The sequence below is a fragment of the Kogia breviceps genome, chromosome 1 (assembly GCF_026419965.1).
Source record: "Kogia breviceps isolate mKogBre1 chromosome 1, mKogBre1 haplotype 1, whole genome shotgun sequence".
NCBI lineage: Eukaryota > Metazoa > Chordata > Mammalia > Artiodactyla > Physeteridae > Kogia > Kogia breviceps.
Genome location: NC_081310.1, coordinates 106290169 through 106318134, shown reverse-complemented (window position 1 = coordinate 106318134; position 27966 = coordinate 106290169). Strand labels below are relative to the sequence as shown.

The 27966-nt window shown below is 33.7% G+C and overlaps 1 protein-coding gene across 3 annotated transcripts in view; it reads left to right on the top strand.

The window, feature by feature from the left end:
• Window positions 1-27917, top strand: part of SASS6 (SAS-6 centriolar assembly protein) — a 54118-nt gene extending 26201 nt beyond the window's left edge. Inside the window, exons 9-18 of one of the 3 annotated variants that reach the window (XM_067040436.1) lie at window positions 994-1185; window positions 3762-3956; window positions 4077-4166; window positions 4245-4424; window positions 4996-5077; window positions 5810-5946; window positions 7744-7872; window positions 23787-23884; window positions 25589-25683; window positions 25787-27917. In XM_067040436.1, coding sequence (XP_066896537.1) covers window positions 994-1185; window positions 3762-3956; window positions 4077-4166; window positions 4245-4424; window positions 4996-5077; window positions 5810-5946; window positions 7744-7872; window positions 23787-23884; window positions 25589-25683; window positions 25787-25893 — 1305 coding nt within the window. In that variant the 3' untranslated portion in view covers window positions 25894-27917. Of the gene's footprint in view, window positions 1-993; window positions 1186-3761; window positions 3957-4076; window positions 4167-4244; window positions 4425-4995; window positions 5078-5809; window positions 5947-7743; window positions 7873-8942; window positions 9009-23786; window positions 23885-25588; window positions 25684-25786 lie in introns of those variants that run through there. The other 2 variants (XM_067040444.1, XM_067040452.1) reach the window with 2 other exon arrangements.
• Window positions 27918-27966: the final 49 nt, after the last annotated feature.

The window sequence follows — 27966 nt, the reverse complement described above, 5'->3', positions numbered from 1 at the left end:
GCCTTTATTATGAAAGTTATGTATAACTTTCATAATGAGAAAAATACTCTTTTTATTTTTAAAATGTATTTAGGATTTGACAGTGTTCATCAACAGAAATTATTTAACGTTTTTAAAATTTGTTATTGAATGAAAGATTCTTTATATTTTATAGTGCTTTACAGTTTTTAAAGTTTCACATACATTATTTTATGTAATCCCATAATAACCCTTTTTTAATCCTCTAACCCTATGTATCCCTTCCCCCTTCCCTCTCCTCACTGATAACCACTGGTTCTCTATATCTGTGAGTCTGCTTCTTTTTTGTTTTATTCACTAGTCTGTTGTATTTTTTAGATTCCACATATAAGTGATATCATACAGTATTTTTCTTTCTCTGACTTATTTCATTTAGCATAATGCCCTCCAAGTCCAACGACAGAAATTATTAAGATAGATTAGTGGTATGATTCAAAGAGGTACCAGAGATTTCAGTTACAACTATGTTCAAATTTTATTGTTGGTAAGATGAAACAGCTAAATGTAAGACTGAGCAATACCTTGTCAATTTTACAAGTTTAGATGTTTCTTTCATTAGAAGACATATATACTGGTTGTAAAAAACTGAAACAGTATAATGTGGTTTAAAGCAAATACTGAAAGTTCCTTATGTACCTGCTCATTTTTTTTCTCAGAAATAGGTTCACACTATATATACTATTTTGCAATTTGCTTTTTTCTTTTTTAACTTAATCCTATATCATTCTTCCCTTAATTTGAAGACCATTATGTCTAAACATGTGGGTTTAGGAGAAGAAGAAATTATGAACAAGGTCATAGTGGTAAATTTGACTTTGTTGACTTTTCTTTTTCATGAAATCCATAATTGAAAATAGATTATCTTAAAATCCAGGAAAATCTTATAAAGAAGAATAATTAAGATTTTTTTTTCTTCAAATCTCATGTTTGTATTTTTTTTCTTTGAATTTGGTACTCTATTTTATTATATGATAGGCACAGGTTCGATACCAACAGCAGCATGAACAACAGAAAAAAGATTTAGAAATCCTCCATCAACGAAACATCCAGCAGCTACAAAACAGATTGTCTGAGTTAGAATCTGCTAATAAAGACCTCACTGAAAGGAAATATAAAGGAGACTCTACCATCAGAGAACTTAAAACAAAGCTGTCTGGTGTTGAAGAGGTATGGAATGTTGGGGTTGGTCTTCCCCCCCACCCCCAATTTAAAAGCACAGTTTACTTTGGTGACTTGATTTTAATTTGTTTACTTTATTACTTGTACGGGTGGTGTTCTGGATGCTCTGCAAGGATCTCTTGTAGTTTTAGGGTAGTCAGTTCAGACAATATGAAAAAAGTTGAGAATCCAAAATCTAATAAAATGGACTAATTGAGAACAGCGCTAAGGTAAACTTGGATATTTTTAGTTGGGGCCTTGAGGAGCAGCTCTTTGGCACAGCCCTCAGATCTTTCAGTGTACTTTCAACATCAGCACAGTGTCTGTGGCTCAGGGTGGTCAGTGTTGGCAGGGTTGGTTCTTTCTTTCAGTCTACTCAACATATTAAACAACTATATGAAGTTTAGTGTCTAGAAATAATAATGCTAATAATAATAGAAATGGTAATAGCTAATGCTTTCTGAACACTGTTTTATGTGCTTTGCATATATATTAACTCTTAATTCTTATAACAGTTATTTTAAAGAAGGTACTGTTATTATCCCCATCTTACAGATGATGAAACTAAGGCACAGAGAGCTTAAGTAACTTGCCCAAGTTGGCATGGCCACAAGTAGAAAAGTGAGGATTGAAATCCTTTATTTATCTGTTTCTCGTACTACCTTGTTCTTTCAGGCAACAGAGACATTTAAAATATTTTGCTATAGTGGTACTTTCGTTGCTACTTTGGCAGTGATGATAGTCTCCTTCCTAGCATTATTTTACATTATTGTCATATGAGTTATTAGAAAACATATGTAGATTTTAAGTCTGTCATGTTTGAATGTAAAGATCTCCAGTGTTATTCTAGCTCACAAGACATCCAACTCCATTTCACCAGTCTGTTACGCTTAGAAACTCTAAAGCCTGACTGATTTTATGTTCAGATCCTCACAGCATTCTGCCCTAACAGTTAGATGTCTTCAGTCCTTCTCACTACCCCCTTCACCTTTCACACCAGTTAGTAAAACATTTCAGCCTGCATAGTATATTGGATAGTGAATACTTCATTATAATGCTATGTGGTTTCGTCTGTTTTAGCACTGACACTGGCCACTGTATAAACACAGTGCTTTGTTATGTTGATTTTCATATAATGTAATCAAAATATTTCTTCCAAGGTTTGCATAAGACTTGCAAATTATGAGTCCTGGGAATTTTCTTTTTTAAACTTCTGAGTATTGTACCTAATTTTGTTAAATTATACCTTTTAGAGATTAGTACCCTAAACTTAATCATTACTACCGTTTATCAGGTATTTACTGTGTGCCAGGCAATATGCTAAGTAGTTTATGTAAGGGTTTTTGTGAAGATGAAATTAAATAATTTATGAGGTGTTATTTCTATTCTACAAATAAGGGAACTGAAATTTAAGGAGGTTAAGTAATTCCCAGGGTCACACAGAAGAGCCAGGATTTGTATTCTAAGTCTGCCTGATAGCAGAGTGTGTGCTTCTAAAACCACTATGGTATAATACTATAAAATTATTTTGTAAAGTTTTTGTTAAAATCGAAAACTAATTAGGAATACTACATACTGGGCTTTAGTATAGCATACTGGCAACATTTGGACTGATATTAGCTGATCTTAATCAGCTAATAGTCTAGTGTAGATTTTTTTTAAATCTATTTTTTAATATTATTTTTCATATTTTCCATTATGGTTTATTATAGGTTATTGAATATAGTTCCCTGTGATATACATTAGGACCTTGTTATTTATCTATTTTATACGTAGTAGTTTGTATCTGCTAATCTTAAACTCTTAACTTATAGCCAGCCTGCCCCCTGGCTTCCCCTTTGGTAACCATAAATTTGTTTTCTATGTCTATGAATCTGTTTCTGTTTTGTACATATGTTCATTTGTATCATATTTTGGATTCCACATATAAATGATATCATATAGTATTTCTCTCTCTGACTTCACTTAGTATGATAATCTGTTTTTAATTAACAATTATTGTCAGTTAACAATATCTCATGATTCCTTGGCTCCCCTTGGAAACAGTTGAAGAGCTCAGGCCATATCCCATGCTAATGAAATCAGAATCTCTGGGGCATGGTACCAGGCATCAGTAGTTTTTAAAGCTTTCTAGGTGATTTCAATATGCAGACTAGATTGAGAGTCACTGCTTTGGTGGTAGAATGATAGGGCTTTCTTTTTATTTATATATTTTATGTATTTTGAAATTCTGTTATAATGAGCATTTATTAACTAAGTGATTTTTTTAAAAACTGTAAATTTCAAGACATCAGAAAATTCTTGTTACTGGTTTTCAAAAGTTCTAGTAATTTATTCATAAATAAGGATTGTTTTATTTTCCCTTGTTGTCATTGCATTAGATACTAGTGTATTTTACAATTATATTTCAGATCTACAAGTTACATGTGCCTTTAGAGAGACCTTCATTTCTTTAAAAGAACACCAGTACTAGAACTTTAAAGTTATTAAAGACATTTTTTTCTATTTTAAATATCTTCATTATAAATTACCAGACCAGCCAACTTCCCTTTTTCATAATGCAACTTTTTTTTTTCCTCCTCTAGGAGCTCCAGCGGGCTAAGCAAGAAGTCCTCTCTTTGCGAAGAGAGAATTCTACACTTGATGCTGAGTGCCATGAAAAAGAAAAGCATATTAATCATCTACAAACAAAAGTGGCTGTTTTAGAACAGGAAATCAAGGATAAGGATCAGCTTGTTTTAAGAACAAAAGAAGCATTTGATACAATCCAGGAACAAAAGGTCTATTTTAAAATTTTCTAAACAAATTGATGGTTTATAAATGATCACGTTTATAAATGATGCTTTTCCTAAATAAACACAGACTTCCTAATTATTCATGTTTTTTAAAATATGTATCAGGTGGCTTTAGAAGAAAATGGTGAGAAAAATCAAGTACAACTAGGAAAACTTGAAGCTACAATAAAATCATTATCAGCTGAACTTCTTAAGGTTTGTTTTTAAAAACTTAATAGAATATTGATATTTCATTGGATTATGTAAAGATGTACATATGAAGCTCTTTTACAGGCAAATGAAATTATCAAAAAGTTGCAAGGAGATCTGAAGACCTTAATGGGTAAATTGAAACTGAAGAATACAGTAACGATTCAGCAAGAGAAACTCTTGGCTGAGAAGGAAGAAAAATTACAGAAGGAACAAAAAGAATTACAAGATGTTGGACAGTCTCTCCGAATTAAAGAGCAAGAGGTAGTTAATATTTTATATTTATTTTATTTATTTATTATTTATATTTATTTATAAATATATTATAAATTTATTTATATTTATATAAATTTATTTATAAATAAATAAATTTATAGATAAATTATTATATAAATTTATTTATAAATATATTATATATTATAAATATATTTATTTATATTTTATTTTATATTTAATTATTTTGTGTGTGACTATTTGCAAAGCATAATGAATTTCCTCATGTATTTTTAAAACTTCTACTTTGTTATACCAGAGAATAGTTTTGGCTTTTTTTCCCCAGAAGAACATGACTATAATCAACAGAACTTAATAACCTATTTCAGTTTGAAAATTAGTTATCATGACTCAGATACCTTGAGTGTTCATACATATATGTGTATGTATATGTGTGTGTATATGTAATTATATGTATATATTTTATTTCACTGCTGAGCTAATTCCTTTCTTATTTAATAGTAATTAATAGTTGTTAGTTGTTTAATGAATAGTAATACATTTCTTCTTCAGTCTTTATTTTAGCCTTTATTATGCTTACTATAGGATTAACATATTTCAGGTATGCAAGTTACAAGAACAATTAGAAGCTACAGTTCAAAAACTTGAAGAAAGCAAAGAGCTTCTAAAAAATAATGAGAAGTGTAAGTATTTTACCTTTTATGTAAATGAGGTTTGTAGCTTTATTCTTAACCTGAAATTTTTATTTGAATTCATAAGTCTAGGTAAATCAAGGTACTGCTATATACAAATAATCTGCTTTAAATGTACCATCTTAATGTCTTTGCTGTAGTAAATTATGTCAACTGTCCTGTAAAACAGTTACCATCATTATTTTTTTTAAAACCCTATTATTACATGTGTCAGTAACCCAAAATTAAGTGTTGAAAATATTAACTATAATTTACTATTTAAATTCTTTACTACTACTTGTTATAATTGCTGTGTTTACCTACTGGTAATAGTATGAACTATTTGAAGCAAAAATATGAGATTACACCTTTAACATTTTCTCAGTTTCTGATATTGATTATGAGAAATAAGAGTTTGAATTTTAAATAAACTGGAAGGTATCATTCTGGAAATGAAAGCCTTTAAAGAGATCCTTGACTAGCAGAAATATGTGCTTCTGATAGTAAAAGAATAAGGAATCCTGTGTGGCAGTTGCTAAAATAAGAATATTTAATGACAAAAATTTAAGTAAACCTATGTTGTTGACAAAAATTTAGGTGAACCTATGTTGTTCTCCTGTGATATAAGGTACTTTTAAAAACTTAAAATTTAAAAAATTTCAATATAATTTTAAAATATTTAAAATTATTAGAAAATTAAAATATTCAAAATTCTTTACCTTGTTTATTGTTCTTTTAATTAAGTAATCACATGGTTAAATAAAGAATTAAATGAAAATCAGCTAGTGAGAAAGCAAGATGTATTGGGACCTTCAACCACTCCACCTGTACATTCTAGTAGCAACACCATCAGAAGTGGAATTTCTCCTAACTCTAATGTGGTAAGATTTAAATTAAGATGTTGTAAGTGGTCTTAGTAAATTTTCTAAAACAAACATATTTCCAGATTGTTAGGTGCTGGTACCTAATATGGCTAGAGTCCTGCAATTTTTAGCACTGAAGTAGAGTTTAAGTTCCATTTGGAAGTGGGACATAAAGGTACACTTACTCTTAACAGAGAGGCTGTATTTTAAGGGTACACTTCTTTGCAAGATTTTAATGGATATTGAAATCACTCAGTATTAACTAATGCCAAATGTGCTGAAAAACTGTTAACACACACACAAGTATTTAGGAGGCCTCACTCAGTAAGGGAGAAGAAGGTATGGGCTCAAGTTTGGCACTGTAGTGGAGGAGCCTAATCTGAATTCTATTAGAAGGAAAAGAGAGAAAGAAAAACCCTATTACCAAGCTTGTCCTCTGGATTCTGGAAGAAACTCGTTAGAGTTTTTTAGCTCCGAGTACCTGGATCTGGCTTGGTAATATCATCTAGGTCTAGGGATTCCTGGGAACTGACCTTGCACTCAGAGCGAGGTTTCGGGGTTCTCCTGCTGAACATAAACAATTTCACAGAGTATCAGCATCAGGCAAGGCCACTCTCTGACTGTGATGGATCAAGACAAAAACAAGACCACTTCATAATCATGTCTGAATACAGACAAGAATATGACATTGCCAAACCACAAAAATGGGCCAGTATCCTTCTATCCTGGCTAAAGTGAGTGACTGCTGCTCATTACTAATTATAGCTTCAACCTTAATACATTCATCCTACCTTATTAGATAAGATTTATTCAGATGCCCAGTCATATAGTTAACCCTGTTTCTTGATAGCATCCAGTCCACAGCAAAGCCCCATGTTCTTAAACTGTTCCTTAACTCACCTAACACATGACTGAGTCCAATAAATAACTCCCTTTTAACACTGTCGTACTGAGACACCTCTCTTACTAGGTTCCACGTGGTGTGCAGTCTTCCTTGTTGCAAAGAGTGTGTACACCTCTAGATATGTTTCTGGTGGTCTTTGACTGGAGGCCATTGGCAGAGGATTTAAAATGCAAATCCATAATAGAATTTTTAATCTACTCTAGTAAATGAGATAGTACTTGATGTTTAAAGGGAAAGGATTTGTGCTAATTTGGGAAAAGGTGCAGAATGAAGTGCCTGGTACTGAATTATGAACTTTAAAAAACTTGACAGGCTTAACCTCAATGACTGATGATAAATAGCTGTGTAAAAGGTATTTCTGTCATACAGCCACTTTTGTACATGAGTGCTTATTAAGATTTGTGTTGTAATTGTCCTCTTGTAAAAATAAACTTTTCATGATGTTCATTAATGGTGGTGTCACTATATTGAAAATTAGTGGCAGAGCAAATTATTTCTAAGAACACAAATACTGTTTTTACTCAATCTGGCAGAAAATTATTTTTATTTTATCCCTTATTGGCCTTTTGATCTATGACTACCCCTCAACCCCCTTTTCAGTAATTTGAGGCCTCGAGGGAACCAAGATGGTTCAGAGGTCTTTGTTTTACTTCAGTTCAAAGGCAGGTCGAGTGATTTTGTTTTGTCTAAGCTTGCAAAGCCACTCTGAAAAGCCCTCTGGTCCAAAGATATTCCAGCCTCATGATATATAATGAAGCAGAGTTTTGTGGTGTCATGATAAAGAAAATCGGCTTCTGAGATAGTGTCCTTAACTGTTAGTTATTATAACAGATGCTAATGCCTCCTGGATCACTAAATACCATTTAGAACTAATTTCTCATCCTTAACCTTTTTTATGCTTTTATTTTCAGGTTGAGAGTAGACTGACTTACCCAACTTGTGGGATTGGTTATCCTATCTCCTCTGCATTTGCATTCCAGAATACCTTTCCTCATCCTATAGCTGCCAAAAATACCATCCACCCAGTTTCAGGACCAAAGGTAGCCAATTCTAATACCCTTTTTTTTTTTTTAATAGCAATTTATTTTTTAATTTAAAAAATTAATTTATTCTTTGATCAGTTGCTAAGTGTATTAGGTGATGTATTAGATGAATATATTTCTGAATAGTGTATATGTCTATAGGAAATATTATCTACATTATATGATTTTTTTTGAGTCACTATAATTTATAATAACCTAGATATCAGTATGTTTAAACTTTTTTTATTCCTGTTCAGCCTCTCCATTTTTATTCATTCTTCTACTTATATCTTCTATAACTCTCAAACTTATCTAGGATTACTGCCTTCATACTGCTGGCATATTAGCTGTGGTGACATTTTGGATCCCATTGTCAGAATTTAAGGGTCTTATGGGCAGGGTTATAACAAATTATAAAATGTAGTTCTGGCAACATTATCTCAAATAGCACACACTTAGCAGTCCCTCCAAACCTTGATTTATTTGTGAAGGCTTTTTTCTGCTCACTTGAGTTTTTCATCATTGTTATTACTGTCTTAGGTATATACACTGTTTTCACATGTATTATAATTCTATTTTCACTATAATTTAATCCACCCAGATGAGCCACTGATTCTGTTTTCATTCCTAACTTCAGGTCCAAATTGATTTTTTCCTAAATCATGGAGACAAACATTTTTGAAAAGGGTATTTTATAAAAGGTAGAATTGAGGACTTTGAAACTGCTATTATAAACTCTTTCTCAAATTAGTTTTGGGCTGCCCTAAAAATAAGTTTGCTGCGTTGCTTAGGCATTTACTTCTTTTTAGCCATAACCTTATTAATTACTATTTGGAGCTATTGAGAATTCTCAGTGAAATGAGAATTAAGCCTGAGTTTTTATGCTTAGAATGTTATTATGTAAAGAGTATTTAGTTGTATTTAATTGGCTTTTCTTATATTGCTTATTGAAAATTAGATATGTGTAATCAAAGGAATACTGTTGTTTTTAAATAAATATCAGTATGCTCAAGTGTGCTTACGTCTTGGTATCAGATTTTTCTTGAGAATTATTATCAAACTCACAATTGCTTTTTTATTTTAAACAGCTTTCCAGGAATATATATAATGTCCAAAATGAGGACAGGAACTACTACAGATAATTGCTTAGTTGGCAGGACTAAATATGACTTATAAGATTACCTTTCTTATAGCTCTTCTGGAATCGGAGGCATCATTATAACAATCCTGTTCTTAAATACTGACTCAGTACTTTCAGTGTCTCCTATATTATTGATCTCCATATTCTTTTGATATGCATCCCTAACAACAACAACCAAAAAACCCTAATACTAATAAAACACTTTGAGTTTGAATCTCTGATACATGAATATTTATTTATTTGTGAATTGAATGCATATACTACTCAATTATAATGGTTAAAAACATGGAATCTGTTGTTAGAGTTTAAATCCTGCCTCTGTCAGTATGAAGTTGGGCAAGCCAGTAACAAACAAAAAACAATATCCAACTATTGTGTTTCAGTTTCTCCATTTGTAAAGTGGAGCAATAATTTTATCTATCTTATTGGATTATTGTGAGTGTTAAAGTGAGCTCCTGCGTTCGCTTAGAATAGTGCCTGGTACATAAGTGCTTCATTAATGTTATCTGTTATTATTAATGGTAAAATGTATTCCAAAATAGAAATTAAAGAATGAGATTTAAAAATGTGTATAAATCAAAGTTAAAAGATTTTCTTCTCATACCCCAATGGGCAGTCGTAATCACTGCCTGCTGTGGAGACCACTAATCTAGGTAGTCTTGTGCTAGCAGCTGTGGTGATTAAAACGTGCTTTTTAGTTGCGGTAAAAAATATATATTTAATGACGTTGAATCTGTGATATACCTGATTTCTTAAAATGTTACTGTCAAGATTTAGTACATTCAAGTAGTTTAACTGAGGATATAGAATAACATGAGTTAAATTAAGAAAGAAACAAAATCATGCTGAAGGAAATACATAGGAGTGTTTTAAAAGATTGTGTGCCATGCTGACAAATAGAAAAATCACTTGATACTTTTAAAGCAAAATAGACAAAATAACTTGTTTCTTCACTTTTATTTTTGAAGACAGTAATCTCTAAGGATTCATTCATTCGGTATATATTTAATGAATGTCTGCTATGACTAGACATTGTTCTAGTTGTAAGAGATATAACAATGAACAAGACAAAATACAGTTTGTGGTGAAACACCATTATGATGGTAAACTGTAGTATCTTTCAGACTAACATGTTATGAAAGAGGAGATGTTATTTGATGTCAAAGAAAGTACTTGTGACAGAATCTCTTAAAAACTTTAGAATATCTGATTCTGATTCTTTTTGTGTGGCATAAATTCACAAAGTCAAACATGATCAGATTTCATCCTGGAGATTATGAAGTAGGTAAGGGATTTTCTGCAGTAAGAAAGGAACTGAGATAAGATGATTGATTAATTTTTGATAGTGTTTAGCCCACAATGTGTATTCAGAGACAGATTTTATCTAGAGATAGCATTTCTCAGTTTGATTAACCATCTCATGCCACAGATGGTTCTAAATTAATTTTTATTTCTTTTGTATTAACTATTTAAAAAATAGATAAAAATATAGGAGCATGGGAAACTCCCAAATATTTAAGAGGATGTATTGTCTAAATGTATCTCCTGTGGTCCCTAGTCCCCTCCTCAGAGAAAAAATCCTGGGAGTTTTTTATGATATATTCGAAAAATACTTAAAATATATACAAGGATATATGTATATGTCTGTATGTTTGTATACATGAGTGTTGGTATAGATAAGCATAAATAGTACATGCCCACTGTTCTATACCTTGCTTTTTTCGTTTAACAGTATTATCATGGTACAGGTCCATTTTCATATATTAGAATGTAAGTTTTTGCTTGCTTGTTTGTTTTTAATAACTTAGAAGTATTCCAGTATATGGATTTACTATAATTTAATAGTGCTCTGTTAATGGATGATTAAGTTGTTTTTAATCTAAATAATCATACATGTTTCAGCAGTTATCTTTATATATACTTCTTTGTGGCTTTGTACAAATAGATTTGTAGGATAAATTCTTTTTTTAAATTAATTTTTATTGGAACATGGTTGCTTTACAGTGCTGTGTTAGTTTCTGCTGTGCAGGAAAGTAAATCAGTTGTACGTATACATATATCCACTCGTTTTTTAGATTTCCTTCCCATTTAGGTCACTACAGAGCATTGAGCAGAGTACCCTGTGCTATACAGTAGGTTCTCATTAGTTATCTATTTTATACATAATAGTACATATGTGTCAATGGCAATCTCCCAGTTCATCCCACCCTCTCTTCCCCACTTGGTAACCATAAGTTTGTCCTCTACATCTGTGGCTCTTATTTCTGCTCTGCAAATAAGCTCATCTGTACCATTTTTCTAGATTCCACATGTAAGGGATGTTATACGATATTTGTTCTTCTCTTTCTGACTTACTTCACTCTGTATGACATTCTCTACCTCAGTCCGTGTCTCTGCAAATGGCACAATTTCGTTCCTTTTTATGGCTAACTAATATTCCATTGTATATATGTACCACATCTTTATCCATTCCTCTGTCATTGGACAGTTAGGTTGCTTCCATGTCCTGGCTATTGTAAATAGTGCTGCAATGAACATTGGGGTGCATGTGTCTTGTTGAATTATGGTTTTCTCTGGGTATATACCCAGTAGTGGAATTCCTGGATCATATGGTAATTCTATTTTTATTTTTTTAAGGAACCTCTATACTGTTCTCTGTAGTAGCTGTATCAATTTACATTCCCACCAACAGTGCAAGAGGGTTCCCTTTTCTCCACACCCTCTCCAGCATTTGTTGTTTGTAGATTTTCTGATGATGCCTATTCTAACTGGTGTGAGGTGATACCTCATTGTAGTTTTGATTTGCATTTCTCTAATAATTAGTGCTGTTGAGCAAAATGTCTATTTAGGTCTTCTGCCCATTTTTTGATTGGGTTCTTTCCTTGATATTGAGCTGCATGAGCTGTTTGTGTATTTTGGAAATTAGTCCCTTGTCAGTTGCTTTGTTTGCAAATATTTTCTCCCATTCTGTGGGTTCTTTTCATTTTGTTTATGGCTTCCTTTACTGTGCAAAAGGTTTTAAGTTTCATTAGGTCCCATTTGTTTGTTTGTTTATTTATTTATTTATTTAAGGTATGCGGGCCTCTCACTGTTGTGGCCTCTCTCGTTGCGGAGCACAGGCTCCAGACGTGCAGGCTCAGCGGCCATGGCTCATGGGCCCAGCCGCTCTGCAGCATGTGGGATTCCCCTGGACCGGGGCACAAACCCGTGTCCCCCGCGTCGGCAGGCAGACTCTCAACCACTGTGCCACCAGGGAAGCCCCCATTTGTTTATTTTTACTTTTATTTTCATTACTCATGGTGGTGGATCAAAAAAGATCTTGCTGTGATTGATGTTAAGGGGTGTTCTACCTATGTTTTCCTCTAAGAGTTTTGTAGTATCCAGTCTTACATTTAGATCATTAATCAATTTTGAGTTTAATTTTGTGTGTTGTGTTAGGGAGTGTTCTAATTTCATTCTTCTACGTGTAGCTGTCCAGTTTTCCTAACACCATTTATTAAAGAGATTCTCTTTTCTCCATTATATATTCTTGCCTACTTTGTCATAGGTTAGGTGGCCCTAGGTGCATGGGTTTATCTCTGTTCCATGGATCTATATTTCTGTTTTGGGGCCAGTACTATACTGTTTGATGACTGTAGCTTCATAGTATAGTCTGAAGTCAGGGAGCCTGATTCCTCCAGCTCTGTTCTTCTTTCTCAATTTGCTTTGGCTGTTTGGGGTCTTTTGTATTTCTATACAAATTGTAAAATTTTTTGTTCTAGTTCTGTGAACAATGCCCTTGGTAATTTGATAGAGATTGCATTGAGTCTGTAGGTTGCTGTGGGTAGTATAGTCATTTTCACAATATTGATTCTTCCAATCCAAGAACATGTTATATCTCTCCATCTGTTTGTGTCATCTTTGATTTCTTTCATCAGTATCTTATAGTTTTCTGAGTATAGGTCTTTGGCTCCTTATAGGTTTATTCCTATGTGTTTTATTCTTTTTGATGTGATGGTAGTTGGGATTATTTCCTTAATCTCTCTGATCTTTCATTGATAGTGTATAGGAACGCAAGAGATTTCTGTGCATTAATTTTGTATCCTGCTACTTTACCAAATTCATTGATTGGCTCTAGTAGTTTTCTGGTGGCATTTTTAGGGTTCTCTATGTATAATATGTCATCTGCAAACAGTGACAGTTTTACTTCTTCTTTTCCAATTTGTATTCCTTTTATTTCTTTTTCTTCTCTGATTGCTGTGGCTAGGACTTCCAAAACTATGTTGAATAACCATGGTGAGACATCCTTGTCTTGTTCCTGATCTTAGAGGAGATGCTTTCAGTTTTTCACCATTGAGAATGATATTTGCTGTGGGTTTGTTGTATATGGCCTCTATTATGTTGAGGTAGGTTCCCTCTAAGCCTGCTTTCTGGGGAGTTTTTATCATAATTGGGTGTTGAATTTTGTCAAAAGCTTTTTCTGCATCTATTGAGATGATCATATGGTTTTTATTCTTCAGTTTGTTAATATGTATATCACATTGATTTGTGTATATTGAAGAATCCTTGCATCCATGGGATAAATCCCACTTGATCATGGTGTATGATCCTTTTAATCTGTTGTTGGATTCAGTTTGCTAGTATTATGTTGAGGATTTTTGTGTCTATGTTCATCAGTGATATTGGCCTGTAATTTTTTTTGTGTGATGTCTTTGTCTGGTTTTGGTATCAGGGTGATGGTGGCCTCGTAGAATGAGCTTGGGAGTGTTCCTCCGCAATTTTTTGGAAGAGTTTTAGAAGGGTAGGTGTTAACTCTTCTCTAAATGTTTGATAGAATTCACCTGTGAAGCCATCTGGCTGTGGACGTTGTTTGTTGGAAGATTTTTTTTTTTTTTTTTTTTTTTGTGGTATGCAGGCCTCTCACTGCCGTGGCCTCTCCCATTGCGGAGCACAGGCTCCAGACGCCCAGGCTCAGCGGCCATGGCTCATGGGCCCAGCCACTTCACGGCACGTGGGATCTTCCCGGACCAGGGCATGAACCCGTGTCCCCTGCATCGGCAGGCGGATTCTCAACCACTGCACCACCAGGGAAGCCCTGTTGGAAGATTTTTAATCACAGTTTCAATTTCAGTAGTTGCGATTGGTCTGTTCATATTTTCTATTTCTTCCTGTTTCACACTTAGAAGGTTGTATCTTTCTAAGAATTTGTCCATTTCTTCTAGGTTGTCCATTTTATTGGCGTGTAGTTGCTTGTAGTAATCTTTTATGAACCTTTGTATTTCTGTGGTGTCCATTGCAACTTCTCCCTTTTCATTTCTAATTTTGATTTGGATCCTCTCCCTTTTTTTCTTGATGAGTCTGGCTAAAGGTTTATCGATTTTGTTTATCTTCTCAAATAACCAGCTTTTAGTTTCATTGATCTTTGCTATTGTTTTCTTCCTCTCTATTTCATTTATTTCTACTCTGATCTTTATGATTTCTCTCCTTCTGCTAACTTTGGGTTTTGTTTGTTCTTCTCTAGTTGTTTTAGGGGTAAGGATAGGTTGTTTATTTGAGATTTTTCTTGTTTCTTGAAGTAGGATTATATTGCTATAAACTTCCCTCTTAGAACTGCTTTTGCTGTGTCCCATAGGTTTTGGATTGTCATGTTTTCATTGTCATTTGTCTCTAGGTATTTTTTGATTTCCTCTTTGATTTCTTCATTGATCCATTGATTATTTAGTAACATATTGTTTAGCTTCCATGTGTTTGTGCTTTTTGCACATTTTTTCCCTATAATTGATTTCTAATTTCATAACGTTGTGGTCGGAAAACATGCTTGATATGATTTCAATTTTCTTAAATTTACGAAGGCTTGATTTGTGACCCAAGATGTGATCTATCCTGAAGAATGTTCCATGTGCACATGAGAAGAAAGTGTATTCTGCTGCTTTCAGATGGAATGTCCTGTAAATATCATTTAAGTCTATTTGTTGTAATGTGTCATTTAAGGCTTGTGTTTCCTTACATTAATTTTCCATCTGGATGATCTATCTATTGGTGTAAGTGCGGTGTTAAAGTCCCCCACTGTTATTGTGTTACTGTTGATTTCCCCATTTATGGCTGTTAGCATTTGCCTTATGTATTGAGGTGTACCTATGTTGGGTGCGTATGTATTTACTGTAGGACAAATTCTTAAAAGTAACTGGGTCAGAGGCATTTTGCCTATCTAGTGACTGATGTTAATCAGCATTTCCCTGATTATTAAGTGAGGAACATCTTTTTATGTGTATCTATGGATTATGTTTCCTCTTCTGTATAATTTCTCTTCATTTCTTTTATTCATTTTCTGTTTGGGATGTTTAACCCCTGTAAGATGACATCATAAGTGTTCTTTATATATTCTGAACATTCACTGGTCTGCTATTGGTTTTATATGATAACTTACTATTTCCCAATTTGGGGATTATCTTTTTACTCTTTTTAAGGTGCCTTTTTAAAAAATTTAAAACTTTATTATAGTTCATACATGCAATCTTCCCATGCTTAAGTCTACAGTTCAGTAATTTCAGTCAGTTTAGAGTTGTGAAACCATCATGACAGTCTAGTTTTGAGCATTTACATTTCCCCTAAATGTCCCTTAGTGCTTTTTTGCAGTTAATCCACACTCTTGCCCCCAGCCCTAGGCAACTACTGATCTGCTTTCTGTCTCTATAAATTTGCCTTTCTGCATTTCAGATGAATAGAGTCATTCATTATGTCTGCTTTCACTCAGCATGACGTTTTTGAGCTTTATCCAGGTGGTAGTGTGTATCAGTAGTTCATTCTTTTAATTGCCCAGTAGTATTTTGTTGTATGGGTATACCACAACTTGCTTATCCACACATTCATCAATTGATGAACATTTGGGTCATTTTCAGCTTTTGAGTATTACAAATAAAGCTATGAACATTTGTGTACAAGTCTTTGTATTTCTCTGGGGTGAGTACCTAGGAATGGATAGGCTGATGATATATATTTGATTTTTAAGAACCTACCACACTTTTCCAAAGTGGTTGTGCCATTTACCACTAGCAGTTTGAGAGTTCAAGTTCTCTATCCTTATCAACACTTGATATGGTCAGTTGTTTAATTTCAGGCATTCTAGTAGATGTGTAGAAGTATCTTGTGATTTTAGCATGCGTTTCCCTGAAAGCTAATGAAGTTGAGAGCAGTTTTTTGTGTGTGTGTTTGATATCAGTATATCTGCTTTGGTGAAATAATCTATTTGAATCTTTTGCCTGTTTTAAAGTTAGGTTGTTTCTCTTGAGTTATGATTTCTTTAAATATTCTGGATACAAGTCCTTTATCAGATAAATGTTTGTAAATATTTGTTCCAGTCTGTGGCTTCTCTTTTATTTTCTCTTTTGAAGAACAAAAAGGTTTTAATTTGATGAAGTCCAGTTCATCAAATTTTTTTCTTTAGTTGATCATGCTTTTGGAGTCGTATCTAAGAACTCTGTGCAACCACAGGTGGAAAATAAGATCTATGATCCATTGTGAGTTACTTTTTATGTATAGTATGAGTTTTATGTATGGAATGAGGTAAGGGTCTTGGGTTTTTTTGTTTTGTTTTGGCATGTGGATATCCAGTTGTCTCAGTAACAGTTGTTAAAGACTGTTGATTTAGGCAAATCATTTGACCATAAACATAAGAATTTCTGGACTCTTAATTCTGTTTCATTGATTGTCTGTCCTTGTGCCAATACCACACTGTCATGATTACTGTCACTTAATAATATTAAGTTTTGAAATTGAGTAGTATAAATCCACCAACTCTCTTCTTTTTCAAACTTGTTTTATTCTTTTAGATGCTTTATATTTCCATATAAATGTTTGGATTCCTCTTGTCAACTTCTACAAAATAGCCTGCTTGAATTTTGATAGGGTATATAGAATTTATAGATCAATTTTGGAAGAAATGTCGTTTTGACAATATTTTGTTTTTAAATCCATGAATGTTAATATGCCTCTCCATTTATTTAAGTATCCTTTAATTTCTCTCATCAGTGTTCTGCAGTTTTCAATGTCAAATTCTGCATTTCTTTTATTAAATTTATTCCTAAGTATTTTACTCATTTGATGCTATTGTGAGTGTAATTGTTTTATTAATTACTTTCTCAGAATATTCATTGATGCTATATACAAATGTAATTGATTTTTGTATATTGACCTTGTATCCTGAAAACTTGCTATACTCGTTTGTTAAACTCATTACTAGTGGCTTTTTAATGCATTGATATGATTGTGTGATTTTTCTCTCATCAGTTAATAGATGTATTATGTTGATTTTCAAATATTGTATAAACCTTGCATTCTTGGGATAAACTTTACTGATCTAAATGTTAGTCAAATTCAGTTGGTTGATTTTGTTCAGTTCTTCTATATCCTTGTTGACTTTGTATTAGTTACTGAGAGAGGAGTATCTCCAGTATTGGATATCTCCAATTGTAATTATGGGTGTTTCCATTTCTATCAGTTTTCCATTTAATTCTATCATTTTTTGCCTCATGTATTTTGACGCTCTTTTTTTTGGTGCATATACCTTTATAATTGTTATGTCCTCTTGGTTGCTTGCCCCTTTCATCATTATGTAATTTCCTCTTTCATTTTTGGTAATTTTTCATGCTCTGAAGTCTACTTTGTTCAATATGAATATAGCTACTCAGGTTTTCTTTCGAGTGGTGTTTCCATGGAGTATCTTTTTCCAACCTTTTTCTTTAAACTTGTGTATATCCTATTTAAAATGGTTTTCAGGTAAAGGGCATATTTAGTCTGTTCCCTCTATTTTTCATTCCTTTGTTTCCCCTTTCTTGACTTCATTTTTGGATTATTTGCACATTTTAAAAATATTCCTTTTTAGTTCTTCAGGTGTGTTTTTTATTATATCTCTTTGTACACTTTTTTTTTTTTAGTGGTTGCTCCAGGCATCATAATAAACGTAGTTAGCTTTTCACAGTATGTATAGAATTAATATTTTACCACTTCAAGTGGAATATAAATACCTTACTAACGTGTATAGTCCCTTTACCTTTACCCCTTTGTTTTGGTATGTCATATGTATTACAGCTATACATTAGAAACTATCAGACAGTGCTGTAATTTTTGCTATTAACCAATATACATATGTATAAAACACTTGAGTGGAGAAGCATGGTCCATTATATTTATCCCTGTTGCTCTTCCTTTATTCCTGGTATTCCATGTTTTCTGTGATATCACTTCCCTGAATAATAGAATATTATTTAGCTTTTGTTTTAGAGGAGGTTTTCTGGCAAAGAAGTTTCTTTGTTTTTCTTCATCTTGGAAACATGCTTCTTTCACCTTCATTTCTGAATGGTATTTTCTCTGGACATAGAATTATGTATTTATAGTTTTTTTTCCTTAAGCACTTTAAAAATATTCTACTTCCCTCAGACTTCCATGATTTCTGATGAGAAATCTGCAGTAAATTCCAACTGTTGTTCAACTATATATAATGCATCCTTTTTCTCAGGCTGCTTTCAAGATTTATTCTTTTCCTTTAGTTTTCAGGAGTCTGATGATGTGTCTAGGCATGAATTTATTTGTATCCTTTTTGGAATTTGCTAGGTTTCTTGAATCTCTAAGTTGATAACCTTTTACCAAATTTTGAATGTTCAATCATTTGTTGGTTGTTTTTTGTTTTGTTTTGTTTTGTTTTTTCGGTACACGGGCCTCTCACTGTTGTGGCCTCTCCCGTTGCAGAGCACAGGCTCCGGACGTGCAGGCTCAGCGGCCATGGCTTACGGGCCTAGCTGCTCAGCGGTATGTGGGATCTTCCCGGACCGGGGCATGAACCTGTGTCCCCTGCATTGGCAGGTGGACTCTCAACCACTGCACCACCAGGGAAGCCCTCAACCATTATTTCTTAAAAATGTTTTCTGCCCTACACTCTTCCCCCGTCCTTCTGGGACTCAGGCAACATGAATGTTAGACCATGTATGTTTTCCCATAGGTCTGTGAGGCTCTCTTTTTCCTTTCTTTTTTCAGATATGATAATTTCTATTGATTAATATTACAGTTTAATGCTATAGACTCCATCCAGTGAATTTTGTCAGTTCTTAAATTTCCATTTGTTTATTTTTTACATGTTCTATTTTTTTTTTTACTGACTTTTTCTTTACATTTATTTCAAGAGTATTCACTTTTACTTCTTAGAACATGGTTATAATAGATACTTTTAACTGACTTTCTGATAATTCCATTATCTTTGCCATCTTGGAGTTGACGTCTGTTGGCTTGTTTTTTGCCTTGCAAATTACTTAGATTTTCCTGGTTCTTTGATGAGTGATTTTGGATTCTGTCTGGATCCAATATTGAATGTTATGAGACTCTAGATCTTGTTTTAAATCCTAAGGAGAAAGTGAATTTAAAAAAATTTTTTAATTAAAAATATTTTTTTTGTAGCAAATAGTTTTGTTAGGTTCAAATTGCAAATTCTGACTTACCGTTTGTAGGCTGTGGTTTCTGTGTCAGTTCAGTCCTTAAAGAGTTTGCCCATGTTATTTGGATCTGTCTGTGTGTGCACCATCTAGTGCCTGTTCTGTGACCTGGGTGGTGGTTTACTCCATAGTTCAGTTCTCAGAGCCTTTGTTATGGTGACTATGGTCAGATCTTGCATGTCCAGCTTAGAATAGAACCCAGTAGTTCATATACAGCTTTTATTGGATGTCCTTCTTGAGTTCCTTTCTCTCTGTGATTTCCCCCCAGATTTCGAATCCCCTGAGTCCTTCTTCCTGAAAACTGGCTAGAAATCATGGACCTAAATTCCCTTGGTCTAAGACACAGTTCCTGCAATTGTGTCTGTGTCTGGTGCCAAACATTGGGAGGACAGAGAAAGAAAAAACATAATGAGAATTTGTATCATGCTTGTGAGACCACAGCACCTCTGGTCAGAGGGTGTGATTCCCCTCTTTCAGAGTTTTAGGTGCCTCCTTGGCCATTTACCCCTGTTGCTTCTGTTTCCACTTAATTGCCTGAGGGTTGGGGCAGAAGAGAACTGTTAAAGAAGGGGATTTTTCCTCACTCTCTTTGACTCTTAGGAATTTGTTTTTTCATTTCTCAGAGCAGAAAGAAGACTATACCTTGATATTAATATTGTACTCTGGCTTTCTTAGCATTTACATGATGTATCACTTTCTTCCCTTTTACTTTTACCAATCTGTGTCTTTATATTTAAACTGGATTTCTTTTAGATATTCTATACCTGACATATTTTCATCCATTCTGATGTTGTCTTTAACAATTTAAAATTTAATGTATATATTCATACATTTTATCATCTTGCTGTTTATATTCTATGTATCCCATCTGTTCTTTGTCCCTCTTTTCTACTTTAATCCTGACTTTTCAATTAATTGCTGATTTTATTTTGCATTCTATTTTGTCTACTTATTGGCTTTATTTTTTGTTTGCTCTAGAGTTTATAGTATACATCTTCACTTTATCATAATCTATCTTCAAAATTTTATACTACTTTCCATATAATGTAAGAACCTTACAGTAATTCCATTTCCTCATTCCTGTCCTGCTAACTACTGTCAAAATTTTACTTCGCATTTGTAATAAATCCCACTTTTTTTTAAACAACCAGATATCTTTTAAATAAATTAAACAGGGAGGAAAGTCCTTTTACCCATATACATACTATTTACACAACTCTATTCCTTTATATAGATCTACATTTTCATCTGGTATCATTTTCCTTTCTCCTGTAATGAAGGTTTCTTACAGTGCAGCTCTTTAGGATTTCTTATAGTGCACGTCTGTGGGAAATTCTTTCTGCTTCTGTCTCATAACATTTTAGTTTTGGCTTTATCTTCTCTGCATTTAGAATTCTAGGTTGACAAGTTTCTTTTTTCCTTTCAGCATTTTGAAGCCATCATTCCATAGTTGCCTGGATTGAACAGTTTCTGGCCTGGCCATTATTTCTTCACTTTTTTTTTAAACTGTTATTTATTTATTTATTTATTGCTCTGTTGGGTCTTTGTTGCTGTGCACGGGCTTTCTCTAGTTGTGGCCAGCGGGGGCTACTCTTCGTTGCAGTGTGTGGGCTTCTCATTGCGGTGGCTTCTCTTGTTGTGGAGCATGGGCTGTAGGCGCATGGGCTTCAGTAGTTGCAGCACGCAGGCTCAGTAGTTGTGGCTCACGGGCTCTAGAGAGCAGGCTCAGTAGTTGTGGCGCACGGGCTTCGTTGCTCCACAGCATGTGGGATCTTCCTGGACCAGGGCTCAAACCCATGTCCCCTGCATTGGCAGGTGGATTCTTAACCACTGCGCCACCAGGGAAGTCCCTCTTCACTATTTTTGTTATCTCCTTTTAGTATTACAGTTACTCATGGTTGGTCACATGATATTGTCCCATTGAGTCTGTTCATTTATTTGCTTTATTTTATATATATTAGATTCTAATGCTTTCTTAAAGTTCACTAATCTTTTCTTCTGCATTGTTTAATTTGCTGTTAATTCTGTCCAGTGAGAACTTTTCATTTTAGATATTTAATTTATCATCTCTAGAAGTTCCATTTCATTCTTTTTTTATATTTTCCATTTTTCTCATACTTTTAATTTCCATTACATCCTTGTTCATAGTTATAATTGTTTTAATGTGTGCATCCTTATTCTATCATTTGTATCATCTCTGGATCTGTCTCTGTTGAGTGATTTTTCTTGGTATGACTCATGTTTTCCTACTTGTCATTTCTAATAATTTTTTTAAATATTTATTTTATTTATTTATTTTTGGCTGCTTCGGGTCTTAGTTGTGGCATGCGGGATCTTCGTTGCGGTGTGAGTGCTCTTCATTGCAGTGTGCAGGCTCTCTAGTTGAGGTGTGTGGGTTCAGTAGTTGTGGCACATGGGCTTAGTTGCCCCACGGTATGTGAGATCTTAGTTCCCCAACCAGGGATCAAACCCTCATCCCCTGCATTGGAAGGCAGATTCTTGACCACTGGACCACCAGGGAAGTCCCTGTAATAATTTTTGATAGGATGTGGAACATTGTTAATGTTACATTGTTGATTATCTGGATTTTGTTATCTTCCTTTAAAGGGTGGCAGGTACTTAGGTTACTTGTGGATCCCCTGGTCCTTTATGAGGTTATTTGTTTTTCTCTTTTTTCCTTTAGCTTTACTAGGATGCATTTAAAGTAGCTTTTACTCAAGGGATAGTTCAGCCCTGTTAGGAAGCTCCCCACAGAATGCCCTAAATGATTACCAAGGACTGTCCACTTTGTCTCCATGACATGTCTCCTTGGAAATTGTTCAGCTTGAAACTCCCGTTTTTATTTGCTCAGCATTGTGGAGTTTTACCCTATGCATGTTCCTAGTACCCAGCAAAAACTCAAGGGGATTCATCTGTAGATTTCTGGGGCTGGTTCTCTTTTTTTTTTAATTTTTTTATTTTTATTTTTTTATTTTTTTTTGCGGTATGCGGGCCTCTCACTGTCGCGGCCTCTCCCGTTGCGGAGCACAGGCTCCGGACGCACAGGCTCAGCGGCCATGGCTCACGGGCCCAGCCGCTCCGCGGCACGTGGGATCCTCCCGGACCAGGGCACGAACCCGCGTCCCCTGCATCGGCAGGCGGACTCCCAACCACTGCGCCACCAGGGAAGCCTGCTGGTTCTCTTTATAGCTCCCTTTCCTTCAGAATTCTGCCTTGCAGCCTCCAGGCACCTCATCCTCCCTGAACTGATTTTAATCTCCTCCATTTAGCAATTATGTTCTTTCTCCGTACCTATAGTCAGGAAGTGCCTCTGATTAGAAAGCTGGGTCAGTTGTAGGGATCACACTTTTCTTAAGAGATCACATTTCTGCACTACCTGTTGTTCAGTTTTTGGGACCATTCTTTTTGTTTATTTTGTCTGGTTTTCTGATTATTGGTGGCTGGAAGCTGTATTATGTATTAATATCTTATACTCTTTAAATTTTCTTCACTCTTGCATGTTTATTTTTCTATAAGGAATATGAAATCAGCTTATCTCACTTTTAAAAAAATCTTGTTTGTATTTAATGTGATCTGATATCTTTAGAATACTGAACCCTGATAGCCAAGGACAGCAGCATATACCTTTCTCATTTATAATTTTATCCTATTAAGCTAGTATCTCTCCCTATTTTATTATTATTATTTTTTTAACCAAAAATATTTCTTCTCATGCCTTTTTCTTTTTTTCTTTTTTTTTTCTTTATGCAAGTCATCATACCTTTTTTCTTTGATTTATTAGTATGGTGACTTACATTTATAGACTTCCTAACATAGAACCCATTCCTGGTATGAAACACCCTCAATCATAGTCATTATTACTTTAAATAAACTACTACATCCTATATGCTTGATATTTTAGTTTGGACTTTTGTATAGATTCTTGGATTACTTTTGACTATTTCAGTATTCAGATTCCTAGCACTCATTTAGAATCCTTAAATATGACAGGCTTTAAGTTTGTGAAAAGGGAAGAATTCTCAGAATGCATGAGGTAAATGCATCATTGTGGTATTTGGTTACTTTTAGCATCAATAACATTTAAATGTATTCGTGTTCATGTTTTTGTTTCAAAATAAGATAATTTGTGCTGTTCATCTTGCTGATATGACAGGAACTTTTTTGTCAAGGAGAAATAGGATTTTTAAATTAAATCTTCTCAATAAAATGTGCTTGTGTTATAAAATATAGGTTGAACTTCTGTGGTCTATATTCATCCGAGAAAAAATTTAACCACCTGTCTCCATATAGAACTCAGTTCTAATTCAGTTACATGTTTTCCCTCTTCACAGGTGCAGTTTAACTTGCAGTTTACAAAACCAAGTACATCACTAGGAGATGTTCAATCAGGAACAACTGTTAGTATGCCCTGCTCAACTGATAAGGAAAAGTAAGCTCTTGACATAAAATTTAATGTTTGTAATTTTGAAAGTCAGGGAGTTTTTATCATTGTTTGAAAGCTATGATGACCACTTATTTATGTAACGCTTTAAGTTGCTGATTGGACTTAGTCCCTTTTGGCTATAAGAAAGAGGTTTCTCATATTTTTTAAAACTGTAGGACAGACATATAGTAAAATTTAATTTTTTAAAAGGGATTTTCCTACATAACTGAAGAACACCCTTTCATATATTCTCAGGCAAATAGAAATCTTTTAAATTCCTCAGAGTTGGCTGTTTTGCTTTTGTTTTCCTGTATGGCTGTCTCTATAAGCTCTTTGTTTTTCTGAGTAATTGCTTCCAGTGTAAAGTAAACAGAAATCAGCTGGTTAAACTGTTAGAATTCTGGGGTAAATAAGAGTAAAAGCATTGGTGAGGTTGCCCCCTAGCCAAGCTAACATAAATAAGCTTTAGTGCCAATTTGTGACTTCTGCTTTGCCTACTCAGAGATTCTTTGCCTATTTTTTTAGATCTTAAGCAGGTTTTATATACTGAAGTTTGCTGAAATCAGTGACTTGTAGCTAGAGTAAACAACTTATAGATGCAAACTTGTCTCTGGGTAGTCTTTATGTTTGTAATACTGTTTTCTTATTGTTCCTTTATTTACTTAAAATGTAATCGCTTTAAGGCCTGTCTGCTGGCACTCATTACCATGAGCTATCACCATCCCCAATATATTGCAAACTAAAAAATTACTGTCATGGCTCAAAGAGGCTTCTTATTCCAGCTGTCTTCATTCATTGGCTCCTCTAAAATTAGTACCAAGATGAGTATTAAAATAGTTAATGTTTATGAGCCTGTTTTTTAAGAGAGAATTCTTTGAAGTCCTGAAATGTATGTGCTTGTTATATTTAAGCTCATATTTGTTAAAGTGGCAGAGCACCTAGAATTCATATTAATGGTAGAACACCATGTTTATATGTTTAACTCCATCATACACACTAAGAACAATTTTACTTACAGATCATATTTGTGGTACAAAATCAAACATAATCATGTGTTCATAAAATTGGGACTGTTAAGCTATTTTGAGATTTTTGTTTAGAATTGGTTTGTTGTCAGCTAGTAATAAGTGGCAAAGGTTAAAGAAAAAGTTTAAAATTGGAAAAAACACCTATTCACCCAGTTAATTCTTTTCTGAAAATTGGGAAAAGACCATCATTTAATTTTAAAGCTAAAATGTCATTGTTTTGCAAGAGCCCTTAACTTCTTCTTGCAAGTGTACTAATATAGAAACTGTTAATACTGGACAGGTTTAGAAAGAAGGAATATCGTGGTTGAAAGAGGAAAAATACAACTACAGAAATATCCCTTTGTTTTTTCAAAATTTCATATTTGTGTTCATCCGAGCAGAATTCATTATTGTACAATGTGTATTAATGTTTAATAATGACAACTTTGAAGCATTACAAAATTTTGAGGAGCTTTTGGTCAAAGGAAAAAGATAACTTACTCTTTACTGGGAAGAAGTATACTTTGGCTTATGAATAGATAAATTATTTGCTTAAGAACAAAGCTTTGTTTTGAACAAAGCTATAAATATAACTTATTTTATACATAGTATATGTATGTGTATAGATTAAACATTCAAACTTTACTGAAGAGAAAGTAAAACTTTGTTAAAATAAGTAAATAATTACTGTTTTCCTTTCAAGTGGTGAAAATTTAGGGCTGGAACCCAAATATCTGAAGAAAAGGGAAGACAGCATTCCTTTACGTGGGCTCAACCAAAATCTATTTAATAATCCAGGTGAGAAGGCATTTCTGAAATGGATTGTACACTGTGGTTTAATTAAATGTACTATATAAAGACTTAGGTGAATGCAGATAATCTTTTTTTCCCTCATTTGCAGAGCATCAAAAAGACAGCACTTTAGGAGCATTACAGACTTCTTCAAAACCCGTAGTGCTCCCTTCTACGTCTTCAGCGTATTTCCCTGGGCAGCTACCAAACAGTTAATCCTATTGTCATCTTTTACTTTTACTGAAATTTTAGAAATTCAGCGTGGTTTTAATATAGAAACAGCACAGATCAAATTCTGAATAAGCAAGTTTCAAAGTTTATTGACCTACTGTATTAAGATTGTTTGGATCCTTTAAGTATTGCTGTCCTTTATGCAGTTTAGGGGGGCAAATTTGTACTAGGGAATGGGTGAAGATTCTTTTTAGTTTGGAACATGGTGTTTTGTAGAATGATAGTATGAATTTTATTAAACTAATCCTTAGAAATTCTCAGCAGTTCTAAGGAAAGAGTTGATCCTTGTAAGGGAATTCTAATCATATTCAATATCTCGGTTAATTAAAAACTCAGATATATATACTAGTATGAAACCAAAGAATGCTATCAGTTCATTGTATCATTTTCATTAGTACAATAAAAGTTTTAAATTTGCCACCTGAGAATTTTAAGGGAAAATAATTATCTCTTTAGATATATTATTATTATTTTGCGGTATGCGGGCCTCTCCCGTTGCAGAGCACAGGCTCCGGACGCGCAGGCTCAGCAGCCATGGCTCACGGTCCCAGCCGCTCCGCGGCATGTGGGATCTTCCCGGACCGGGGCACGAACCCGTGTCCCCTGCATCGGCAGGTGGACTCTCAAGCGCTGTGCCACCAGGGAAGCCCAAGATATATTATTGATGATATTTACAGTAAAGGGAAAAGTCCTGAAATTACCTTAAATTAATAAATTCTTCATAGCAAGTAAATATTTTCCTTGAAACCTTTATCTTTTGAATAAGTCTGTTAATTTTGATAAATTTATTGTACAGAAAATCTTGGACACTAATTACATGACCAGATTAGGTACAAAGTGCTTTTAGTCACTTGAGGTGCAGTTTATGGATTTTAATGCTTCCTGGAAGTCTACAGTCATCCAGTTTTTCTCCTTCATTTGGAGTTCTGTTTGTTATGCAGTTAAATCTGTATTAGTGGAATATTTGTTTTAAAAATTAGTACTTACACAAAATATTTACTGAGAGCATCATGAATATTCATTTTGCTTATATCAAAATAGGTTCATTTTCATGTTTGCTTATTAGTAAAGTAGGCAAAATGAATAATGTTAGAAGTTACAACTTTCTTCTCTTCCCTATAATTAAAAGTTTCAAGAAAGAATTGTTCCTTGGAAAAAATGAGGTAATTAAAAAAAATTCACCCAGAATCACAGGGTTGCATTTTGTTTTCTTACTGACAACCATCCAGTAGAGTAGCATTCTCTTAAGAAAACTCGAAATCAGTTTGTTTGCAGAGATTGCTAATGCTTATGTGATACTTAAAAAAAATATTTTCAATGACCTTATTACACAGATGAGGAAAAGAGACATTTCAGGATATTGATGACATACTAATGCTATTGGCTTCCATGGTAAGACAAAAAATATTTGCTAATTTTTTCATGAAGCCACAGTATTGAGTCTTTCCTTAAGATACTTTTGAAACTACTGGCAACCACAAGCTGTCTTAAACTAGGGATCTTATCTAAAAAATTTAATAACCGTTATTAGGTAGCCACTTTTTATATATATTTTTTTGTCATTTAGATATACTACATTAGTAAGAATACTCAGTTATAATAACTTGAAAGCACTAATAATCTGAAAAGAAACTTTCTGGCAATATTGGAATCTTTCCTGTAAATAGTATGTAATATAAAACTTTGTGACAAGGGTTTGGATAGGATACATGACATACAGGTAGCTCTTTTTTTAAAATATAGATATCCTTTTCCATATCCACACATGGAAAATTGGAAGGACTCCCAAAAGATATAGAGATCATTTTGATATCAAACTTGCTAAAGACTTTTTGGTATTAAATGTATATACACAGACTTTCAAGTGTGCTGATTATCTGCTCTACCTCTTAAACTTTTATTTGAAATTGTTTTGCTGTGTGCAGTTGTACATGTTAATAAATCAAAATATTGCATTTAATGTATTTCTGTAAACTGTGAGCTTTGTTAATAAAGTATTAATATTTTGGGAATCTGACATGAAAACAGTATGTAAAAACAGGACTGACCTACGACACC